Genomic DNA, 21,513 nt, shown 5'->3' with positions numbered 1-21,513 from the left:
CACTACATACTGCACGCATGCACGCACGCACGCACGCACGCACACACTCACACTCACACACTCACACACACATATTCACACCTTGGGTTCTCATCGTCACTCATATCGGATTTCCCTTTCCCTGTCATTGAAGCTGACTGGATGGATGTCATGGTTGGAATTGAAAGGTTATATGGGTGCTATAGATGCCAAATGTTTGCCATCTCCTACTGGGCAATGGCATTGGCCTGATACCTTCTTCATTATCTGCACTACAGCATGAAAGCTAGTCAGCTCCTGTTTCTGGTGTGCCTGAGCATTTTTAGGAGATTTCTGGTGGCCAACAAACGTGGAAACCATCACTAAAACAGCACAGAACCTCAAGCTGTCATATGATGGCTATTCATGTAGAAAGCAGTGGGCAAAAAACCCATCTATTTCCCCTCATTTACGAATAAACTTTTTCCATACTCATTCTGCTGTTAGTCACCATAACAGACACCTTGTTTTCTTCCTTGATTAGAGTGTTTCAGTTGTCAAACTCTGAGGTGAAGAATTTTGGAAACGTAGGAACCAATCTGTTGACTGATATTAAGTAAAATATGACTTATTGGCGGACGCACTGGAAATCGCAGTCCCATGTGGGCAACTGCCGAAACTACATTTTTGCCAGTGTAAACAGGTTACTGTCCGGTTTACACTTTGCGGTAACCAGTTCAGATCCGTTCAATTAGGCTACCTGCCAAACTCTTCTTAGAACATGCCCTTGAAAACTGTTTATTTGTTATTTTCGTTTCCCTTTCCTTGGGTCTACAACAACAACATAAGTAACAACATACGTCTCTTTTCAGTCTCGTGTCACACGCTTTGTATTTATCAATATTTGTTTTTTGTTTGGTTATTCTTCCTGGCCCGTCCCACCGCTTAAATGACGCCATCTGATAGGGGGAATTTACCTCCACCCACGGGGAAGCGAGACGAGCGGAGTTCGAAGCGGAAGTCAAACTGGTGCGAGAACTCTGTGATCAGCGACACGGGCGGCCGTATTGCACTCGCGCTGAAAGTAGCTGGAGGAACTGAGACAGACCCACGCTGCCGACAAAGAGGTGAGCGATACCGGTATATTTTGGGTACAGGGCGAAGGTGGAGGAGCTTTTTTATCGCGACCTCTCGGAAATAAGAGCAGCAGCGTTCTGAAGTTAGTGGGGGTGTGATCTCGAAAACCTGCATTGTAACAAGAACTGTAGCAAGTGCAGCTTAGAATGAAACGTGCTTTCTTCATTCAGTTCCCAACTTTTTCCATGCAGGCGTACTGCAGCGTTCTGATTGTGCAGCGTCTGGCAGGTAGCTTGCACGATAAAATGTAATTAAAAAACTTTACTATTGAAATACTTATTAAAATGGTATATCTATATTGTTAATGTTACTTTATGTTTAATTATCGATACTGTTTAGCTACAACCAGTTACTATAGCTAGGCGATAGAATTTTATTGTAGCCTATATTTTAATGTGATTTTATGGTTTCATTTATTTTTATATACCAACTATGTATTCATTTGGGATCGTACAGCCTATTATTATTTATTAAATTTTTTAAATAAACTGGATGAAACTAAAAGTTTTGTCATCCTTCACGAGGCAGAGGCTGGTGTATCACTGGCAGAGGTGTGCGGTTGTCACGCTGTTTCTAACTAGTCATTATCACTCACTCCTTTCTAGTTTGGCACATAGCCTATGCGTTTTCCCCAGAATAGGTTATTCGAACAGCTGGCTGTGTGTGCGCGCCGATTTTCGTTTTGGCATTGTGGTGATTCGCGATATGCTTCCGCTTTTCGGAGAAAGTAAGCGCCATGGTCGACATTTGTTCTGTTACACATTTTGTATAGCATATTATAGAAACGACACGTTTGAATACAGGTCGCAGGACTGAGGAAAAAAAGGAAAGTACTCTCTCTTTGTCAAAGAGCCAGTGCCCCAGGCGCAACTTGGTTCGGCTACAGCTGCTGTGGCTGCTTTATCGCTGCCCTAGGACATCGGACCAAAGTCAACCTACGAAATCAGGCCACTTTTTACCTTTGAACAGCATTATCCCCTTTAAACGAGATATTTTCTTGGAAAATTGCTTGTCCGAAACGTCACTCGTTGTTATTTGACTTGTCACGTCATCTAAGCTTCCCCCTTCCCATTGCTGCCTTATTTTCCTTTGTCACTTTTGAATGGGGCGACTCTGAATTGGGTTGTCTGAAATTTGCAGTCAAAGACAGAAACGAGGAAATCCGTGTCTCGGGGGAAATTTCTGTCTTCTGTCAGAAACTCGTAGTATTGTCTGACATTACTGGCGGAGTCTGCCACTCAGTAAATGGATGTGCATTTATTTTACAATTTTAGCCGCATATTTTCAGCTGTGTTGAATGAACGGTTCTGCTTGGAGACCTAAGATCTATTACGTTTTTTTGTCTTTGGATCAAATAAATAGTAATTAATACCTTCAGTTCCTGAAGCCCATTACCAAATATACTACCAAATATATATATAAATATATAAATACAATGTATGAAAGCAAGATTTGATTTCACTTGCATTGTTTAAACAATCATAAGAGGCCCGAATATCCAGTCATGGAGGCGAATGTCCACTAGGTCCTTTTTATGAGAAAATTTATGCTTTTGGACGGCACTAATTATATTAACTGTGAGACTGAATATTGTGGCACAGACCCTGAATGGAAGCAATTATTGTTGTGTGTGTGACGTAGCTGTGCCTTTGTTCCAATTGAACAGAAAATTGACGCTTAGGCATATCTTTATGTATTGATCAATGGTATTGACTGCCTTGCATGGGTGATATTTCCCAGCCTGTGACACCTTGCTCAAGGGGTTGACTCAGTAGGGAAGCCATTGTAAAGCGTTTCGCAACATTGATGATGGTAGCTGAAGTCATGTCTGCTTGTATGTCTGAACTAGCGTTAGTAGTCCATCTACCCCTCCCCCCCCACCCCCAGATGACAGCTGTGGGAGTGAATCGCATGTCATCTTGGTGCTTCTTCCTTTTCATGGCCTGTGATTGGTCAACGGTATTGTTAGAACTAGCCCGTGCCTCTTTGTGAGCGAGCGAGTGAGCGAGTGAGTGAGTGAGTCAGGCGTGGTTTGCAGATTGCTCAGGTAATATATGGGCTCCTGTGACAGCAGGGTATATATCACTGTGAATGTGGGTAGACGTGCCACCCCCCCCCACACCCCCCTTCGATGAGCTGGCAGTCGCAGACAGCAATGACATTCTGCTTTTTAATTATGCTGATTATAGGTTTCAGTGTCTTCTCCGCTTTGTGTTTGTCTGCTGTGTATGGTACAGTCATATCTCGGTCTAATCAGTCAGTGTGTTCAGTTGAGAGACAGTTGTGGTGTACAGGACAGGTTATGATAAGGATGGGATGGCCTTGTACTTCATCTTCCTGCTCCTGGATGGAGAGCAGATCCAGCGAGACGGAGTGAGTTTTATCCCACCTGACCTGCTTGGTGATCATTGCAGCCTTTTCCCGTGTCTGCGACATAGAATTGTACAGGTGCGCGACATCGAGGAAAAAGTATAGCGCGGCACTTTTTCTCAGTGGAAAGTACGTCATTTTTTTGTTGAGCCACACTTGTCAGAAGTGTTGTGGGACACACTATAAATTATGCTTTAGGGTAAGGAAAGGGTAAGGACAGCCTGTCCTGCGCAGGACGGGGTCTCTATCATCCTCAACGATGAGAAACTGGAGAAGCACACTTAATCCGGAGTCCAGGTTGGCCTGGGCGCGGGTGCCTGGCGCTGGGGGTTCGAGGGGAGAGATATCCACGGGCCGACCACCAGGGCCGTAAAGATCCAGCAGCTGCAGCTGGGGGCGGAGTGTAACTCAAAGCGGAGAGGAAGTGGCGGTGTGAAAGTACACGATGCAGAAAGGAGAGGAAATCGGTTGGGTTCTCCCTCTGGTTTGGGACGTCTGTAGTGTGGGTTTGGGGACCTGTGGCAGGAGGAGTTGAGGAGTGGGGGGGGGGGGGGTCATCAAATCAATTCAGATCTGTTTTGTTTGTATAGCGCTTTTTACAGAGTCCAGACTCGCCCTACCATGTCTCGCCCCAAAATTTACCTGGTCCCCCTTTTCTGTGGCGCTGCTGTTTGGAATTTTTTTTTTTTTTCCATTGCTGGTGAGGAAATTCCGGCTGTAACCGCGAGTGGCCGCCCCGTGTGGGAACTGCCGGCAGACGGGAGAGCGGGCGTGATGGAGAGCGGGCGCGACGGAGAGCGGGCGCGACGGACAGCCAAACTGACGCATGGACTGGCGGGATTACCGCAGACACGGGCGGCTTAGTCTCCGAAAGGCCGGAAGAATTCCTCCTCTGTAAACGGGCACCTCTCAGTCATCGGCCCGTTGAGATCTGAGAGAGCGGCGGCCCGGACCGCTGTGACCGCCAGATAACGGCTCGCTGAGGTACTTCAGTTACAGCACGAGTCAGTGGGCCTTGCGCTCCTGATACAAGGGCTAAGACCGGCCCCAAGCCACAGACCACCTCCTCTTCCAAAAGGCTGAGCTGTATTTCCAGGCTGCCAAATGCTCATAAAAATTGGAATTAGCAATTGACGTTGTCCGTTGAGTAATACGACCCGGTCAATAACAGTGCATTTTCAGTCTCAGGATGCTCAGGTTATCCACCACCACCCGATGGTACCATAGAAGTATTACTGCGGAAGTGAGCTGTGCAGCGTGCTGAATCATTTCTGAGGGTTGGCATCACACCACCATTGTTGTCACACCTGGCAGCAGACAAGAGCAATGGATGAATGGGTTCATTTTCTATTGGCTCAGGGCTGTCCAAGCCTGTTCCTGGAGATCTACCGTCCTGTAGGTTTTCACTCCAACCCTAACAAAGCCACACCTCATTCATTACATTACATTACAGGCATTTAGCAGACGCTCTTATCCAGAGCGACTTACACAACTTTTACATGGCATTTTTACATTGTATCCATTTATACAGCTGGATATATACTGAAGCAATGCAGGTTAAGTACCTTGCTCAAGGGTACAACGGCAGTGTCCTTACCCGGGAATTGAACCTGCGACCTTTCGGTTACAAGTCTAGTTCCTTACCCACTCTGCTACACTCCGTCCATTCAACAGCTAGAGATCTCCATGAGCTGCTAATTAGCATAGTCGGTTATGCCAGTTTCGTTGTCATGAACACCTACAGGATGGTAGATCTCCAGGAACAGGCTTGGACAGCCCTGTATTCGCTTCCAGGGTTTTCCTGGTTCAAATGAGGCCAAGGCGATACTTTAATCGTAATTACATCCCAAAATTTACCACATCTTGTTAATGCGAATTATCCTTTTTAATGGCCAGTAATGATCAGATAATGACTGTACTGTCTTTTCACTTGCTCCTCCTAACAAACTCTCTAAAAAAAATCTGTTATTCTATGGGCCATATCTGCAGAGTTGAAAACGTGAAAAGAATAAAATGCAATTTAGGAAACTTTTTTGTTTTAGAAAATATTGAACGTGCTTGGATGCAGAAGAAGCAAGGTTTAGGCTGCCTGACCAAATGCAGTGACCTCACAGCGATGTCTGATCCTGCCCTCCATGCATACAGTACTGTAGCTTTACGTTGTTTAGAAGCGCCTTTCCTGGTGCATGGTGCTGATTACCATACAGCACCACTTCAGAGTAATGCCGCCATTTACAAATGATAGAAATCCACTGAACGCAGCGCTTGCATTTATTATGTTTCTTTTTTGTGCCGACACCGGTCAGAATTTTATAAAGGGGGCCCAAAATTCCATCGAAAGGGGCCCCTCAGAATTCTCTATGCTGGAGAAACGCTGGGCTGTTTTGGTTATGGGCGATTTGTATGCGTTCATTTCCCCCAGTGCCGCATCTGGGAAAAGCAGTATTATTCACAGCGATGGGCTATTAGGTTACATGTTAATTTGTGCGGTTTCCCAGACTGGTGCACATTCATCTGATGAGGGTCTGATGATAACGACCCTATTGGTTTCAGTGTTTGCCCTGGAACAAATTGAAATGTAATTAAATTAAAAGGATTTAATCATGTCAGAGTAGAGAAAATCCTCTGTTATTGAATTAAAGCAGGATTTATTTTCAGAGCTAAAGATAGAACTATGACTGACCCTGAACATTCTCACTGTAAGCAAACTGCAACTCTCTTTAGGAACAGGGAGAGCGAGAGATGTGCCCGTTTGTGTGTATTTGGATCATGGAGAGCGTGAATGTGCCTGCTTGTGTGTATTTGGAACATGGAGAGCATGAATGTGCCTGCTTGTGTGTATTTGTACTCAAACCACAACCCGTGGGTGGCAGTTTACACCAGCATATACTTGGTTGACACTGTCATACTGTAAACTCAAACTGTGATGAGGACCGAGCAAGTAAACAAATGTAATAAGTCGCATCCCAGAACGCTCTCAAGTTTTTATGAAAAACTGCCCTCCCAAAAATGATTTTTAATGTATTTTTTAAAGACTTCTATAAACTCAGTTGGTGGGTTTGGACAAAAGAGATTAAGGGCTGAGTTCTTGAGTTCTTGTGCCTGTGTGCACATTAATGCAGGCAGGATAGATGGGGATTAACCGGACTTAGGTGGAGAGGAACGGCAGGATAAAACGGCCAGACTGACAATGTGTCATTAAAAGGTAGTCAGCCCCCCCCACCCCCACCCTTCCCCACGCTGCGGGCTGTTTGTGCTGGGACAGGGCCAGGTTTCCTTCTGCGGGGGGGGGGGAGCTTAGACAAACAATGGAGTCAAGTGAAAATTCATACGCTTGTGACATTTCTCCTTTTGTGTTCCGACTGACTTTTCCCATGAACAGAACAGATAAGCTGAACTTTGGCCCTGGATAATTTATGACATTTTGTTGCACTGAAGCCTCCGTTTGACCTGTTCCTGCTGACTTTGTTCTTGTCGTCAATGGGCTATATGACTGAAGTGAAGACGTTAAGTGATATTTATTAAATGCATTGGTCATAGTTAATGGGGACAAAGATTAATGTTGTGGTAGAGAACCCTGAAAGAAGGGACTAAGTTGGGCCTGTCGCTCTAATTTTTTTGTGTGCCTTTGGTGCACTCAACCACAGCAATTTGTGATGAGACGGGTTGAGTTGGTGTAAGTTAGCCAGGGTTGTAGCCGAATGTGATGAGTGGGGTTGAGTAGGTGATAAGCGGGGTTGAGTAGGTGATGGGTGCGGTTGAGTAGGTGGTGGATGGGGTTGAGTAGGTGATGAGAGGGGTTGAGTAGGTGTAACTCAGCCAGGATTGTTGCCGAATATGATGAGCGGGGTTGAGTAGGTGATGAGCGGGGTTGAGTAGGTGATGAGAAGGGTTGAGTAGGTGATGAGTGGGGTTGAGTCAGACAGGGTTCCTCAGGTTACTGTAGCATTAGTGGGTGTGCCCGCTGATGTGCTGAGAGAAACTCACAGATGAGTCCATTGGAAGAGTTCTGTTTGCTTCCGCTGAAATTTAAAATGAAAATATTCCGATGCGTTTTGGCGGTAAGGGGAAACCTGAATTTAAACCAGAATCTAAGCCCTGAATAGGCAGGTTAAATGTTAGTCCTGACGTTGACCATGCGTGCGTTTATGAATTCATCAGCGGAAAAATGCCTGGGTTTTCCACAGAGCTCAGGCCAAATCCCGTGCGTATTGAGTCTTGAGCTACCCTGGTCCCGGCTGAGGTTTAATCCTGCCGCTGACGTGTGCACGCACTCAAACACGGGGCACCCCATGTGGGGCCCTGCAGCTCCCAGCTGTTCCCCTCAGGGTGGGGGGGGGGGTCTGTATTAAAGGCCTGGGTCCCCCCAGGGAATGCTGGGACGTGGCAGTGACGCTTTTCATTTATCTTCCATTGTTGTGCGGGTCGAGCGCGAGGTGTGGGTGGCAGGGACAGATTATCGTGCTATTTATACGGGCAGACAAAGCAAAGGCTGGGGGGGGGGGGGGCAGGGGGGGGGGGGGGTACAGGGCTGAGCGCTCAGAGTCGAAATAGACCCTGGACGGACGAGGGGAAAAAGTGCGCCCTGCCTCCAGGTACTCGCTCAGTGATCTAACCACTGTACCGCAGTTCTGACACATTAAGACCTTTCGCTTCTTAGTCAAGTCAAACCTACGGGCACCTACCCTGTGCCATCCTGTCTGTTAAAAAACCCTAACCCTAACCCTACGGGCACCTACCCTGTGCCATCCTGTCTGATAAAAAAGCTGAGCTTCCACAGACATTTGGCATTTTACACACCTACATAATTTCTCCCTTTTTTCTGTTTGCTTTATGTAATTCCTCACAGACTCCACCATTGCACAGTTATCTTCATTACACTCCGCTCCTCTGTATTTGTCTGAAATCCCCTGTCTTTTCCTTTGCAATGATAATTGTTCTTCTATTTGTTAATGTTAATTTTTAATAATCTAGTCTGTTATTTCTTACTCTCATTCCCTCTCAATCCCTGATATTCCTGTCCTCTGATGCCGGACTCCCTCTCCGATCTCTGTTCGCCCTCATTTCTAAATCTAAAGGTTTAGTCTGGGAATCCCCGCAGGTGCAGTGAATTGCCTGCCAGGTAGAAGGATAGAACTGAAGAACTATACCGTCCCGTATCCCATTTCGCCGCCTTTTTCTAAAGACACGCCCCCTTTAAACGGTTTCTTAAACGCTTTTCCGCTGTTTAAGTCCGCCGTGTCTTTGTTGAATGGCTTCTGTTTACGTTTGAACTCTTTTCACGGCCTTTCCTGTCTGATATTTGCCGTGTCGCGGCCTGTCTTAAACAGCTTTGCTCAGGAGATCTCCAGGTCCCTAAACTGCGGTCCCAGACCACATGTTGGCTTTCTGTAAATGCCGTTGGCTGCTTAGCAGTGACTGACGGCCTTTGAGCGGCCAGACTGACTGTGCGATGTTTTGATATTCAGAGATGTTTTGCCAGACTGAGTGATGTCTTTCGCTGGCTTCTGTGTCGGTCTGCACTGGACAGGCTGAGTCAGGCCGTGAAAGAAACCTGTTAATATTCCCGCTTGCGATTTTGGTTTATCTCAGAGATCTCAGACAAGTGTGGGAGGTTCCACCTTGGCAGAAGTGATTTGTTGCGTCTTGTAATGAAGTCGTAAATGAAAGACAAGCTAATGAAAAACGGAAACTGGAAAAGCCGGTGGCTGGCGGCTCGTTTTGAAGGCCTGCCAGTCGTCTCTCAGCCCTGGGGCTGGTAATGGGCACCACGGTAACCTGCAGCGAATTAAACGTTTCGGTGGGAAAAACGTCGCAGCGCACCGCTCCGTGACCAACGCGTCGCTACCCGTTTCGTTACCATGGGCACGTTCACGCCCGAGGAGGTCCTGGCACCGTCGGGACGGACACGGGCCCAGGCCTGTTCTGGAACTCCTCGTACGCTCCGTTACACGGGGTCTCCTCGCCCCTGTCTGAGACGGGACGTCCCGTCCCGATCGGGTCACTGAGCGTGTGCTCGCCGTCTGAACGGCCCTGTTTTTGTGTTGGTGCAAATGGCTCCCTCATTACAAGGACATTTACTGATATAATTCAATTGTTCCGGTACGCCTGAAGAACTCTTTATCACAGTCAGCAGTGAGGGTCAGATCGTGTCAGCAGTGAGGGCCAGATCAGGTCAGCAGTGAGGGTCAGATCATGTCTGCAGTGAGGGTCAGATAATGTCTGCAGTGAGGGTCAGATCGTGTCAGCAGTGAGGGTCAGATCGTGTCAGCAGTGAGGGTCAGATAATGTCAGCAGTGAGGGTCAGATAATGCTTATTTTGAGGTTTTTTTATGTAACTGCGCATGGAAAGACTCGTGGCTTTGTGTGCAAGCGGCTGCATTAAAGTTGCACGCTGGCTCAGATGTGGTCTCACCCCATAAGTTTTTCGAGAACCGTGTGATGATTCAGCTTCCTGTTTCAGCCTGGGTCTGTGGAGTGAGGTCATTCCGTGGCGAGCGTGATGTCATGCCCGTTCGGCGAAGCCTGCGCCCGTGGGGGCGGGGCTTTTTTTCGGCCGCGGTGAGGCCGGGTCCTTGTCCCCGCTTGGCAGAACCAGCGCCCGGCTGCTCAGGCCCGGTCTCTGATGGGAAACTCACCTGCTGCTGGTGGCGGATCTGACGCCTTCCTGCGCTGCCGACGCCTGCTCCAGCGTCTTCCTGCGCTGCCGACGCCTGCTCCAGCGTCTTCCTGCGCTGCCGACGCCTGCTCCAGCGTCTTCCTGAGCTCTTTCAATCAGCGCTTCCTCCCCACCCAGGCCTCCCCGTGACATCACCAGTTACATCACCCCCCCCCACCACCCACCCCTACTTGTGACCGCTCCCTGACATTTGGTCACGTCACCCGCGACCCCCCCCCCCCCCCCCCCCGATGACTTTGCTGGGAGGAGCTGGGACGGGGGTGGGGGGGGGGAGTGGGTTCGAGGTCGAGTGTTGAACCTGGCCCCCGTCCAGCAGGGCCTCGGTATCTCCGCACGTCTCTCAACCCCTAATGAATGGCATCCTGGGGAAGAAAATGTGCTCTTGTAGCGCGCTTTTGCTCCGTCCTGGAGGGCCTGTTTGTTTTACTTTGGGGCAGTTGCCACGAAAGGATGGGCCCCCAGTTCACATGTCAGGGGGCGTTCGGAGGCCAGCGGGCTGGAGGGCTCCACGTCCCCGGAGCCGAGCTGAAGCGATTCGTTCGCCGCGTGTAGCGATTAGCACGTGCGTAGCAGTTAGCGCGAGCGTAGCAGTTAGCGCGCAGGCGGCTAATTAGCCGTCGGGTTTCTGCTGTCAGGGGGAGGAGGCTTTGCATTAGACTGCGTCAGGGCACTTAAGGGAGGTTAGAAAAGCGCGGCTTCGGTTCAGGGCTCCTGCAGGATTGATGGTGGTGTTATGGGGGGGGGGGGACTCCAGAGGGGGGCATGGGGGGGGGGCGAACGCAGGGGAGAGCTATCAAGCGGCAGGCGGTGTGAAGTTTGGGGGTATTTATATCTCCCCCAAGTGAGAACAGAAAGTGAATATCGGCCTCCCCGGAGCCTGAGTCAGATACGTGGGGGGGGGGGGGGGGAAGCGATCGGTGCGTTCCATTTGAGCGGCGACGCCGTCGACATGGCCGTCCGGAACATTCTCCCCCCCAAACCCTTTAATCCGAGCGGCGGGAACGCGCGCTTTTGGGCTGCGGCTGGCTTTCGACTGAGTTCTGCCTTAAGTGCGGCAGCCTTGCTCAGCCGTGGATCCCAAAATATCTGGATCTAGGATTACCCCCCCCTCAGCCCCCCCCTCCCCCTCCAAGCACCCCCCTGCACCCCCCCCGCACCCCCGTCCTGTCTGCCCCAGTATAAATGTGCATCACATCGCCCTTTGGGCCAGTGTCACGGACAGGGATTTTGGGGCACCAGCACTGCTCAGGCTAACGGGATTGCTTTTTCGTGAGGTGCGAGGACTCTTCACGTTGCCAGAGGTAGACTCTTGAAAATATACATTCCGAAATAAAAGCACGTGAAACGCGGGGATTTTATGTGTAATGCATGTGCTTCGAGCCTCAGAGGCAGTGGGTCACAGTCAGGCTCTGTGTTGGCAGCGGCATTGTGGTTCAGTCACTTTCTTCCTGTATTATTTTACCAGCGTAAGGTAACAATAAGCCTTTTCTTATTTTATTAATTGCCTTCCTTCCTTCCTGCAGTGTATTTAATGGCGGTGATTTGCAGTTTTTTTTTCTGTTGTCTGTAGCTGTCTTATACTGACCTGTCTGTGTTTTCGTTTACGCTTGCCCCGTGTTCGGATAGTTGTATATTTAAATGGAAAACTAAAGCTGTAAAAAAGCACTTTACTGCTGGAGCAGCTTTGTCCAAACTTTCTTGTGTATATAAATATGTTTCTGTGTGACAAACTGTTGTTATGTAAGTGCATTTAAAAAAAGAAAAAAGCGGTACTTTAAATGGAACGAGGAGGCATTTACTGCGAGGCCCGGGGTTTTATGAGGCTGTAATATGGTAAAAATAAACCCAGGGTATGAATTATTTCAGTTGGCGTGAGATGAAAGCGCTGTAGGGCGCCCTTGGCGACGGCATCTTTGTGATGGCGCTAAATCGCCGTTAACAGCGGCGGCGGCGGCAGCGGCGACGGCTCACTGCGTGTTGTCGTCGTTTCGCAGGTCGTATTTGCGAGCGTCGGACCGAGCGAGCCCCTTGACCGCGGACACACACACACACACCTGCAGGAACCCGTCAGAGCGGAGTAACCCGACCCAGCGCCAGCAGCACCATGAGCGGCCATTACAGCGTCTCCCTGGCAGGCCCCGCCCCCTGGGGCTTCAGACTGCAGGGGGGGAAGGACTTCAACATGCCCCTCACCATCTCCAGGGTGAGTCCACCTTCTCCTTTCTCCTCCCTCTCTCCCCCTCACCATCTCCAGGGTGAGTCCACCTTCTCCTTTTTCCTCCCTCTCTCCCCCTTCTCTCCCCCTCTCTTCTCGTCTTTCCCTCCCCCATGCAGTCTTCCCTCACCCCCCCCCCCCCCCCCCCCCCCCCCCCCCCCCCCCCCCCCCCCCCCCCCCGGTCAGAGAGCCCCCTCGTCCTCTTTAAGGTGCACCGGCTGCTGGTCGCCCCTCTTTAATCCTAACTGGCCCCGCCCCCTCTCAGTACCCGCCCCTGATCTCTTTACCAGCCCCCCGAGCCCAGCCCCCACCACCCCCCCTCCCCAGCCCCCCCGGTCCCTCCTCCCCTAATGTGGCAGGGACACTCATAGCCCAAGAATGGCTCCACCCCCCTCTCTGCCATCTGCCTGTAGAGTGGTGAAAAAGATGAGGTGATTGATTTTCCTCCCCCCCTGCCCCCCCCCCACACACTCACAAACACACATACACACAAAAACACTCATGCACACACACACACACAGCATGCGCACACACACATACACAAACAGGCACACACACACCATTCCCTCCTCTTTACTGTGGAAAACATATGCTGCCTTACTTTAAAGAAAAAACTGTCCCACTCTCTCTCTCTCTCCTTCTCTTCTATCTCTCTGTTATACCTCTCTTTTTATATCCATGTTGGTCATCTCCATTTTTAGGTCTCACATTGGGTACATCACGGTGATGGCAAGTTTCTGGAAGGGAACACTGAATTTGTTCCATGAGATAGAATATATAGAATATATATGACTAGAATTAAATGTCTTTCTGTTGTGATTGATGGGGATGGATCTGTGATCTTTCTGGATTGGCTGTGCATTAATCTACTCTGAAGGTATTTTCCAGTGCCTTTCTGAGCACTGTCCCTTATGAAACAGCTAAAACATATATGCTTTTTTGGGGTTTTAAGGCTTTTATAACATTTTTATGCTGATTAGTTCTCCCCAGGGTGGCTGAAGTTCTTACCCATATGTTTTAAATGGCGATGTTCAGAGTCTGGGGTGGGTTCTGTGTGTGGGTGGTGTGACATTACAGGTCATATGAAACTAGCTTTGCGTTTGGCAGTGATCATCTCATACCTGCGCGAAATTTCTCCCCGACTCCCCGACTGAACACATAGCTGTCAACCTTTTTCCACTCATCTACAGCTTATTCTGTATGTATGGTATATACAGTATGTGTATTAAAATGCCAAAAATAGCATTTGTTGCCTGGCGCATAGATATTGTGTTCACTTATGATGATTTAGTGCAGTATGTGAGGGGTTGTTTGGTGGCTCATCCTGTTAAGGCTCTGTTGTTGGTCATGGATGGGCTCCGTGGTCTGGTATCTGATCTGGGCGGTGCCAGTGCCCGCTATGCCAGGCAACCCTGCACGGCTGACGTCAGCATTGGGCCGGGACGCGCGGGTTTTAGTCAGCTGGGATGGTCGCTTCTCATCATGCGCCGGCGCCCCCTGCTGGTCGTTCGTTTGCCCGCCAGGCTGTTTTATAACCGGGCCATAACAGAAGACGGGCGCTAAAGCAGGTTGCAGTGAGTTGTAACTGTCTGGAATTTATCCTGAAAAAAAAGCTTCAGGTGCTGACGTAGCCAAAATAACACAGAAAAGACACACTGTCTGAGAAGGGAAGAGCCTATCCAAATAAAAAATAAAACATCTAATTAAACCGCACACGTCTTCTGTCTCCCAGTCTGTCATGGACAATGCGAAAATGGTGCAGTGCCAGCAAAAATAAAGGCCGTCTCCCTACGCCTCCCTGCTGTATTCAGAATGCCATTGCCGACCTTTGACCCCAGTCTCCTGCTACCTTTCACACCTCGCTGTTTAATAATTTCCCGTGTTTGACTGCTGGAATTCCACTGGTCAAAGTGTACCGCCTGGAAGGGAAGGATCCTGGGAAAACCCCTGTTGACAGTGTGCAAGGTATAGTAGCTGCAGCTTGGTCAAAAGGGCAACGTTTTTTTTGTCCGTTGTGGTGTGTACCTCAGGTTCCTGTGTTTAGGCCAGAGGCTGGTCCTCTGCGTGTTTTTCTGTGTTTGCTTAAATGGAAACACAGAATACTTTTGGGGGACCGTCAGGCCTCAGTGATTTTCTGAGGGTCTGATATCGCTGGATTTTGTGACGTAGCGGGATTACTGCTCTCTCTCTCTTGCGTTTCAGGAATGAAAGGGAGGCCTCGAGGTCAGGCCCTGCGTGTTTCTCTTTGCCTGTTCCCAGAGTTTGGCTTCACCGCTGGCCTCTTTTGGGCCGGCCTGCGGAGGTAGAGCGTTCCACCCCACCGAGCCCATCGGGGAACCTTCCGGAAAAACAAACCTTCCGTCGGAAACCTCAACCTCCGAGACTCCTCGGAATATTGGTCTGAGACTTCCTCCTTTCCTGCTCCTTCCGGCCTGGCTTTTCCTGGTCTGCTGTTGGGCGGGCGGCCCGTGCAGGGTAGGCCCCGTTGGCAGGGTGCCCGCTGGGAGAGGTGGGCACGCCGTGGACTGACGGCTGCCTCTATGCCCCGCTCTGGTCACGGCGTTGCATTCTTTGCGTCTTTTCGGAACGATACGATGTTTGACACGACTGGAATTCCTCCTCCTGCTCCAGTCTCTCCGTCCATTCCTCCCTCCCTCGTTTTTCCCATCCATTCCTCCCTCCCTCGTTTTCCCTGCTCTGTCTCTCCGTCCCTCCCTCCCTCCCTCGTTTTTCTCGTCCGTCCCTCCCTCCCTCCCTCGTTTTCCCTGCTCTCTCTCTCCCTCCCTCCCTCCCTCGTTTTCCCTGCTCTCTCTCTCCCTCCCTCGTTTTCCCCGGGCGGTGACAGTGCCTGTTCTGACCGACGGCGGCGGCTCTGGCGGCAGTTGGCCGCGGTTCAGCGGCGAGCACAAGCGTGCCTTTATTCAGCCCGTGTGAAAATGTTTAAAACAGGCCAGCGTTCCCGCCGCCTCCCTCTCGGAGCGGAACTCCGGGGGCCTGGGACATCCTGAGCGGGCCGAGGCCTTGCCCCCCCCTCACCCCCCTCACCCCCCTCACCCCCCTCACCCCCCTCTCCCCCCTCGCCCCCGCCCCCCTTTCCATGACGGCCTCTGTGAAAGAGAGGGCGAGGGACCGGGCCCTCCACAGGCCTTGCACCGTACGGGGCATGTGTGTACTTTGGCATTTCGCTCTCGTTTCCGAAATCCAGAACGCGCCCCTGGACCCACCCCTCTGTCCCAGTGCAGGGTTTTTAAACGCTGTGCCTTTTCTCCGGCTGCGCAGTGTGAGCCCTGTGACCTCGCCGCGGGGCCGCGGTCATGTGACCGTGTTCGCCCTTGTCCTCTGGGTCGTCACGGGCGACGGCCTTCCCTACGGAACGCTCGGAGGAGCGCAGTCAGCTGATTTGGGCCCTTTGGAGCACACGCTGTCCTGGAGCTGCAGGCTCGTCAGGGCGCCTTAATCTGCAGACCTCAGCAGAACTCACCGTAGCCCGGATACCGCCCGCATTTTTATCGCGTTTGATTAACTGCTCACGGCTTCAGAAGTAACCTATTTATAACCTGTTTGAGTGTGTGTGTGCATGTGATATACACAGTATATATGTATATGTGTGTGTGTGTGTGTATGTGTGTGTCTATGTGTGTGGGTGTGGTTGTGCCTGTGTGTGTGTGTGTGTGTGGCTGTGCGTGTCTGTGTGCGTGCGTGTGTGTGTCTCTATGCAGGTGTGTTTATGTGTGAGTGTGGGTGTGTCTCGTATAGAGAAGGAGCATGAGCAGAGATAGGAGGTATGTGGGTACAGGTATACTCCAGGTGAAGGAGTGATTGAGAGAGAAGTAGGCCCCTGATGTAAACAGCACACGGGCTATAAATTCATCTGGGCTCCTCCTGTCAGATCTCATGTAACATTAATCCTTCCCCATGAAAGGCACCGCGTTCAGAAATTCTGCTTCTGCTGAAAATCAGAGGGCGAGTCTTTGGCTCTTTAATGTGAAAAACATATCGCCCGAAATTGAGTTGTTTGAATTCTTCACGGTCTCCGTCCCCAGTATCCGGTTTGTCCGGTTTGGTCTAAATGTGGTTGGGCCTAAATGTGAGGCACGCATAGCATCATTTAAAAACAGAACGCGACCCTTAATTCTGTACCAGGCACTGACAGACTGTTCATTAAATTGGCAGAAGCCTTATTTTGCCAAGTGGCCATTACTGTGTAAAAAATGTTGTTACCGAGCACCATTTTATGCTATTTTTTGGAAAGTGCTAGTCCACAGTTCCGTCTGTGTAGCTGGTACATGTTTAATATTTAATGGTTGGCCTAATTGTTGCTATTTTTCCTTTAAGTGGGTGACAATCGAATAGATTATTGCTTCTCCTGCAACACTGCTTCCGTAATGACCTTAGAGAGAATTCAACCCGTAACACCAGTGGCATACTCGAAAATCATATCGTTTTCGCCCTTTTTTGGAGGATCTCCTTACATTTTGAATTGAAGTCTATTTTGTGATTGTTCATTTAGCCGACACAGATGCAGCCAGTCCGCCTCCGCCCTGAGGAGGCCACAGCTCGCACGGCCGCTCCCAGCGAGGTTCCTCTCGCCCCGCCGGCGGCCTCCAGAGTCGACCCGCCTGAAATGTGCCGACTCCGCCGGAATCTTCCGGCACTTTTTCGTGAAAGCGTTCCGGGGTTCAGACGATGGAAACCTGGACGTGCGGCTTGGCCGCACACCGCCGTGTCAGGTTCCCACCCCAGCCCACAAAACGCTGGGGAACGGGAGCGGATTCGGCACCGCCCCGCCATGATTCTGTCCCGTCCTGGATGGGGGCTGAGATTGACGGTGCCGTTTTTCGAACGTGTCTGCGAAACTTCGATGCGTGCCATCGAAAACACGAGCTGACGGAAGAACAATCCCCTCTTGTGTCCTGGAAGCAGCTTTTCGCCCATAAATCCTTCTGCTGGGAGGAAGGAACCCAGAGCAGCTCTCTGTGTAGTCACACACTGGTCGCCGTGGGGGTCACGGACCCAGGAAATGACTACAATTCCCAGGTGACACTTCTGCGGCACGCTTCAGAAAGATGCTCTGCTAACATCCAGTATGCAGTTATGCGCATTGACCTGGTGAGGACATGAAAATAAACAATGCAATCCATCCATCCACCATCTATACCCGCTTATTCCTGGTATCCCAGCATGCATTGGATTGAGAGGCAGGAGTACACCCTGGACATTTTTCCTGTCCATCGCAGGGCACACACGCCACTCAGACACACTCATACCTATGGGCGATTTAGACTCTCCAGTTAGCCTAACCTGCGTGTCCCTGGACTGTGGGAGGAAACCAGAGCACCCAGAGGAATGGAGAAAGGTGATCAGCTCTGCAGGCAGGTTGGGATTTATTTTCAGACCATATCTGGTATTATTGTACTCATTTCTAATTCTGGATTCTTTTACTTTTGTCCAAAAATTTTATAATTCACTCTAACAGTGGGGCCCCGTACTTTGCTGCCATATAACATAATAAATATGAGGTGCTTACAGAGCTGGAATTTTGATTATCAAGGTATTGTTTCCTTGTGTTTTTCCCAGTTTTATTTTAATAGCTTAATTGCAAAATTATAATTACCCAGTTGTTATAGATTAATCATATATTTGGCAACGGAGAAACCCCTGTACTTTTCCTGAAATAGATGTATACGTGAGTGAGTTATTTTGTTTATAGCATACTGCTCTCTTGAGATTTACTCTGAAATACTACTCTGCTTTGGTGTGGAACAACACCGTTCTCCCTAAACAAAACTTTTTTTTATTTAAAGCAAACATTCTCAAGGCCAGAAAAAAAGGCTTTATCAAAAAGTGCTTTCCCTGATCCCGACTGTTCTACACTGCGGTTTTTGTTTTGTTTGGCAGGGCCTGCTGGGATTGGGCCTTCAGCGGGGGGGGGGGAGGGTTTTGCCGATGAAATATATTTCTGCTCTTTGACCCCCGTGGTTTTTGTTGCAAGTTGTCCAAACATAGTCCGTCACGTTTACAGGCAATAACTGTCAACAATTTCTCACTGTCAGGGATGGTTGTCTCAGAATTTATGCCTTGATTTTTGATTGGAAGTTATGATGGTACATTCTGCCCTTTTTTTTTTGGAAAAGTGTGCTGATCAAGATCAAAAAGGCATATTTGTATTTGTTTTTGTTTAGAATGAATGTTCCATCTAGAAAGGAACTGAACGTAAGTGATCTTTTTCAGAATTTTGAGGAGCCAATCAGCTGGCAGTGGGCGGAGTTACATGAGGAAAACCAGGTTCCCGGCTCCGATTAGATTTCTTCCCACTCACCAGTTTCCTTTCCAGTGCCTTAAATAAAACTAGAGGCCCGGGTCAAAAAGAGGAGAGTGTCTGTTCTTGACGGGTACCACTGTGACACAAAACCCTGGCCTGGATTCAATCAACTTCTGTCCATAAATTTGACCCGCAGTTAAATGCAAGTGTCATGTTTTTCTTCATAAACAGTTTGGCGAGTTTAGAAATCATCAACCCTATAGAGGTAGCATTGGAAGTTTGCCTAATCCCAGATCAGTCGGTAGAGCCATGCACCCAGGGCTCTGGTGTCTGGTGGGAAAATAACTGTTTGGGCATGGTGAAAGTTTTAAAACTTAATCCTTGCTTAATTTTGCTTTAACCTTAAAATCAACATCGTTTGTCAGTCCCTCCTTTTCAGATCTTTACCTTTGTTTCATGGGCTTTAGTTCATAATGGACCTCTCCTTTCAGGACAGGTAAAAGGAGATCAAGGTAAGAAGCTGTCGTGGCTTGCCCCTGATCTCACTCTTGTGTCATGCTGCTATAACAGCAGTCACAAAGCTGTAGGCGTCGCAGGTAATCATACAATAACTAGCGGAGACACGGATGACGTAATGCCTTTGGGTTCACTGTACCGTGGCCTGTTAAAAGGTCAGGTGTTCAGTATTTTCAAAAGAATGTACCGGAGATAAATTTTTTGTGTCTCTCAACGCACTGGCATGAGGGCTAAGCGTGGAATGTGGCAGGTCAGAAGCGGTTCTTGTGGAGTTTGAGCTGTTGCCTGTGTGTATGATTTACCAGAGGGATGTACTTCTTTTTCACATAGCTACACAGCCTGAGTGAACTAGGCCTGGTGAGTTAGAATGCTCATGGTACTAAGTCACAGTCTTCATTTCTGAATGACCACTGTGAAATATATGAATGATAAAAAGGGGGGAAAAAATTCCAAAGAATAACTGGCTAGCTTTGCCAGCTTGGTTTAGCTTCTGGCGCTTTAAATGTGAATGACGTACACAGTGACTGTAGTTTTACTTGGACTGACAATAAAACTTTGAAATGCCTAATATTTATATATATTCTTCACTTCCTCTTTTATGTCTCTCTTGCAGTTTCTCTCTTTCTCTTCCTCTCCCTCTCTCCCTCTCTCCATTAATATGCAAAGGAACAGAAAGCGTCAAGCTCAGTCAGTGCAAACAGGAAGTGAGTTGTTAGAAGCAGGAAGTGATAATTGTCAGAAGAATATGAGCAGGGAGTAGTCAGCCCTGGTCTGGAAAGTAGGGGTCAGGGGTCACAGACCATGTCTGCGCTGGATGACCGGTCGTCTGGACGCTTTGGCCAGGCCTCCTGTTCCCCATGTTCCTCTCACTCAGTGTATTTTGTGATTTACTGCCAGACCAGGGCTGTTAATACAAAACAACTCTGAATTAAGCTGCTCTTCAACCCCTGGCTGGGTGGCTTGTTTTTGTTTCAGCCGGGAGAGTGCAATGAACCTTTTCAGTTTTACAAGTCTCAGACCGCCTGTCTGTCAGTCTGCTTTTCTTGGGTTAAGAAAATTGGTATCCTAACTGGGTCGTAAGTAGTTGGACGTCCGTGTATCTTGGAGTTACTTTGAGTAATTTGTACGATCGCAGACTTGTTCCAGCTCATGGGTGATTATGGCTGACTATTCAATGTTTTTGTAATGCCTTAATTTATTTATACGCTTTATTAGAACTTATTAGAAATATTGTTCAAATATTTTAGACAGATTTACCCGAGGTGAATTTAAAGGTCCCTAATGAGACCATGTGTAGCCAATGTGATTTTTTTTCATTTTCTTATTTGATTGTACCACTCCAGATACTTAATCAGCAATGTGCGTTGAGTGGGTTCCTGCATCATTTCAGGAAGTTCTTGTAAGATAAAACCGAAGGTGGTAGATGTGGCTTGAGATATGTTGTAGAACATTTTTCCATAAGACATATGGAGCCGAGTGGACATATTCAATGTCTGCTGGCAAAGTGGTCAAGTCAGTCAGCCAGTGAGTAATGACTACATTGTCTCCAGCTACATCCTCTTCTTGCAGCTAAAATGTCCGACAGCACATTGGTCTACATTACTTGTGTGAAACCATAATGTCGGGTTTTGGGTTGTGCAGGATTATACGGTCGGACACTGAGAGAACGAGATTGCAGGTTTCCACAGGAAGGTTGTGGTGGTATGCTAGATAAAGTTTAGAGTTGTGGAGTCGGACAGACGGCCTGCACGGACGATTTGAACACTGACACCCGTGCTCCTCAGTGCTACTCACTGAGACCTCAGTCAAGGGGGGGGGGGGGGGGCAGACAGGATGCAGTGGAGTCCCAATCTATCCCAGTTCCATTTGGGTTTCATCTGAGCTTCGAGGGTTCTGGCAAAGCCTCGTGCCAATAAAACTGTTTTCAAATTAAGGAAGAACAATGGTGAGATTGGAGAGCGGGAGGAGATGTCGAATTGTATCAGTATGAAAGAGGTCTTGGGGGGGCGGGGGGGAAGGTCCTTATATTTGAATGTTTTGCATGTTGTCCCCCCCCTCCTTTTTTTGCATGCCTGAAGAGTTCTTTTGAATTTGAAAAGAATTAATTGGGACAAAGCTTCAGAGAGAGTGCTAGAGATGGGGTGGAGTGTGGAGCTGGAGAAAGCTCGAGAAGGTTTCGCTAAATCGAGAACGAGAGGGGAGGAGAGATTGATTGGTTCACCAGGCCGCTTGACCACACCGCTGACGAGTTTTGTGTCCGGAAAGATCAGACAGACGAGTGGAGCCAGTTAACTTTGAGGAGAACCGCCCCAAACGTCATCCCTCTGTCCCACCACTCTACCCAGAGATCCTTGTTTGGTAAAGATTTCACAGCTA

The 21,513-nt window shown here is 49.0% G+C and overlaps 1 protein-coding gene across 6 annotated transcripts in view; it reads left to right on the top strand.

Annotated features, from left to right (window-relative positions):
* The first annotated feature begins 929 nt into the window (after window positions 1-929).
* The window catches only part of LOC118206278 (PDZ and LIM domain protein 5-like), a 91,847-nt gene continuing 71,263 nt past the window's right edge, over window positions 930-21,513 (top strand). For 5 of the 6 annotated variants that reach the window (XM_035378758.1, XM_035378756.1, XM_035378760.1 and 2 more), the window contains exons 1-2: window positions 11,329-11,445; window positions 12,139-12,347. In XM_035378758.1, coding sequence (XP_035234649.1) covers window positions 12,249-12,347 — 99 coding nt within the window. In that variant the 5' untranslated portion in view covers window positions 11,329-11,445; window positions 12,139-12,248. Of the gene's footprint in view, window positions 1,086-11,328; window positions 11,446-12,138; window positions 12,348-21,513 lie in introns of those variants that run through there. The other variant, XM_035378755.1, reaches the window with a different exon arrangement.

This window comes from Anguilla anguilla, chromosome 10 (genome assembly GCF_013347855.1).
Source record: "Anguilla anguilla isolate fAngAng1 chromosome 10, fAngAng1.pri, whole genome shotgun sequence".
Lineage (NCBI taxonomy): Eukaryota > Metazoa > Chordata > Actinopteri > Anguilliformes > Anguillidae > Anguilla > Anguilla anguilla.
Note: the sequence above shows the minus strand (reverse complement) of the source record. Positions and strands in the feature narration are given on the sequence as shown.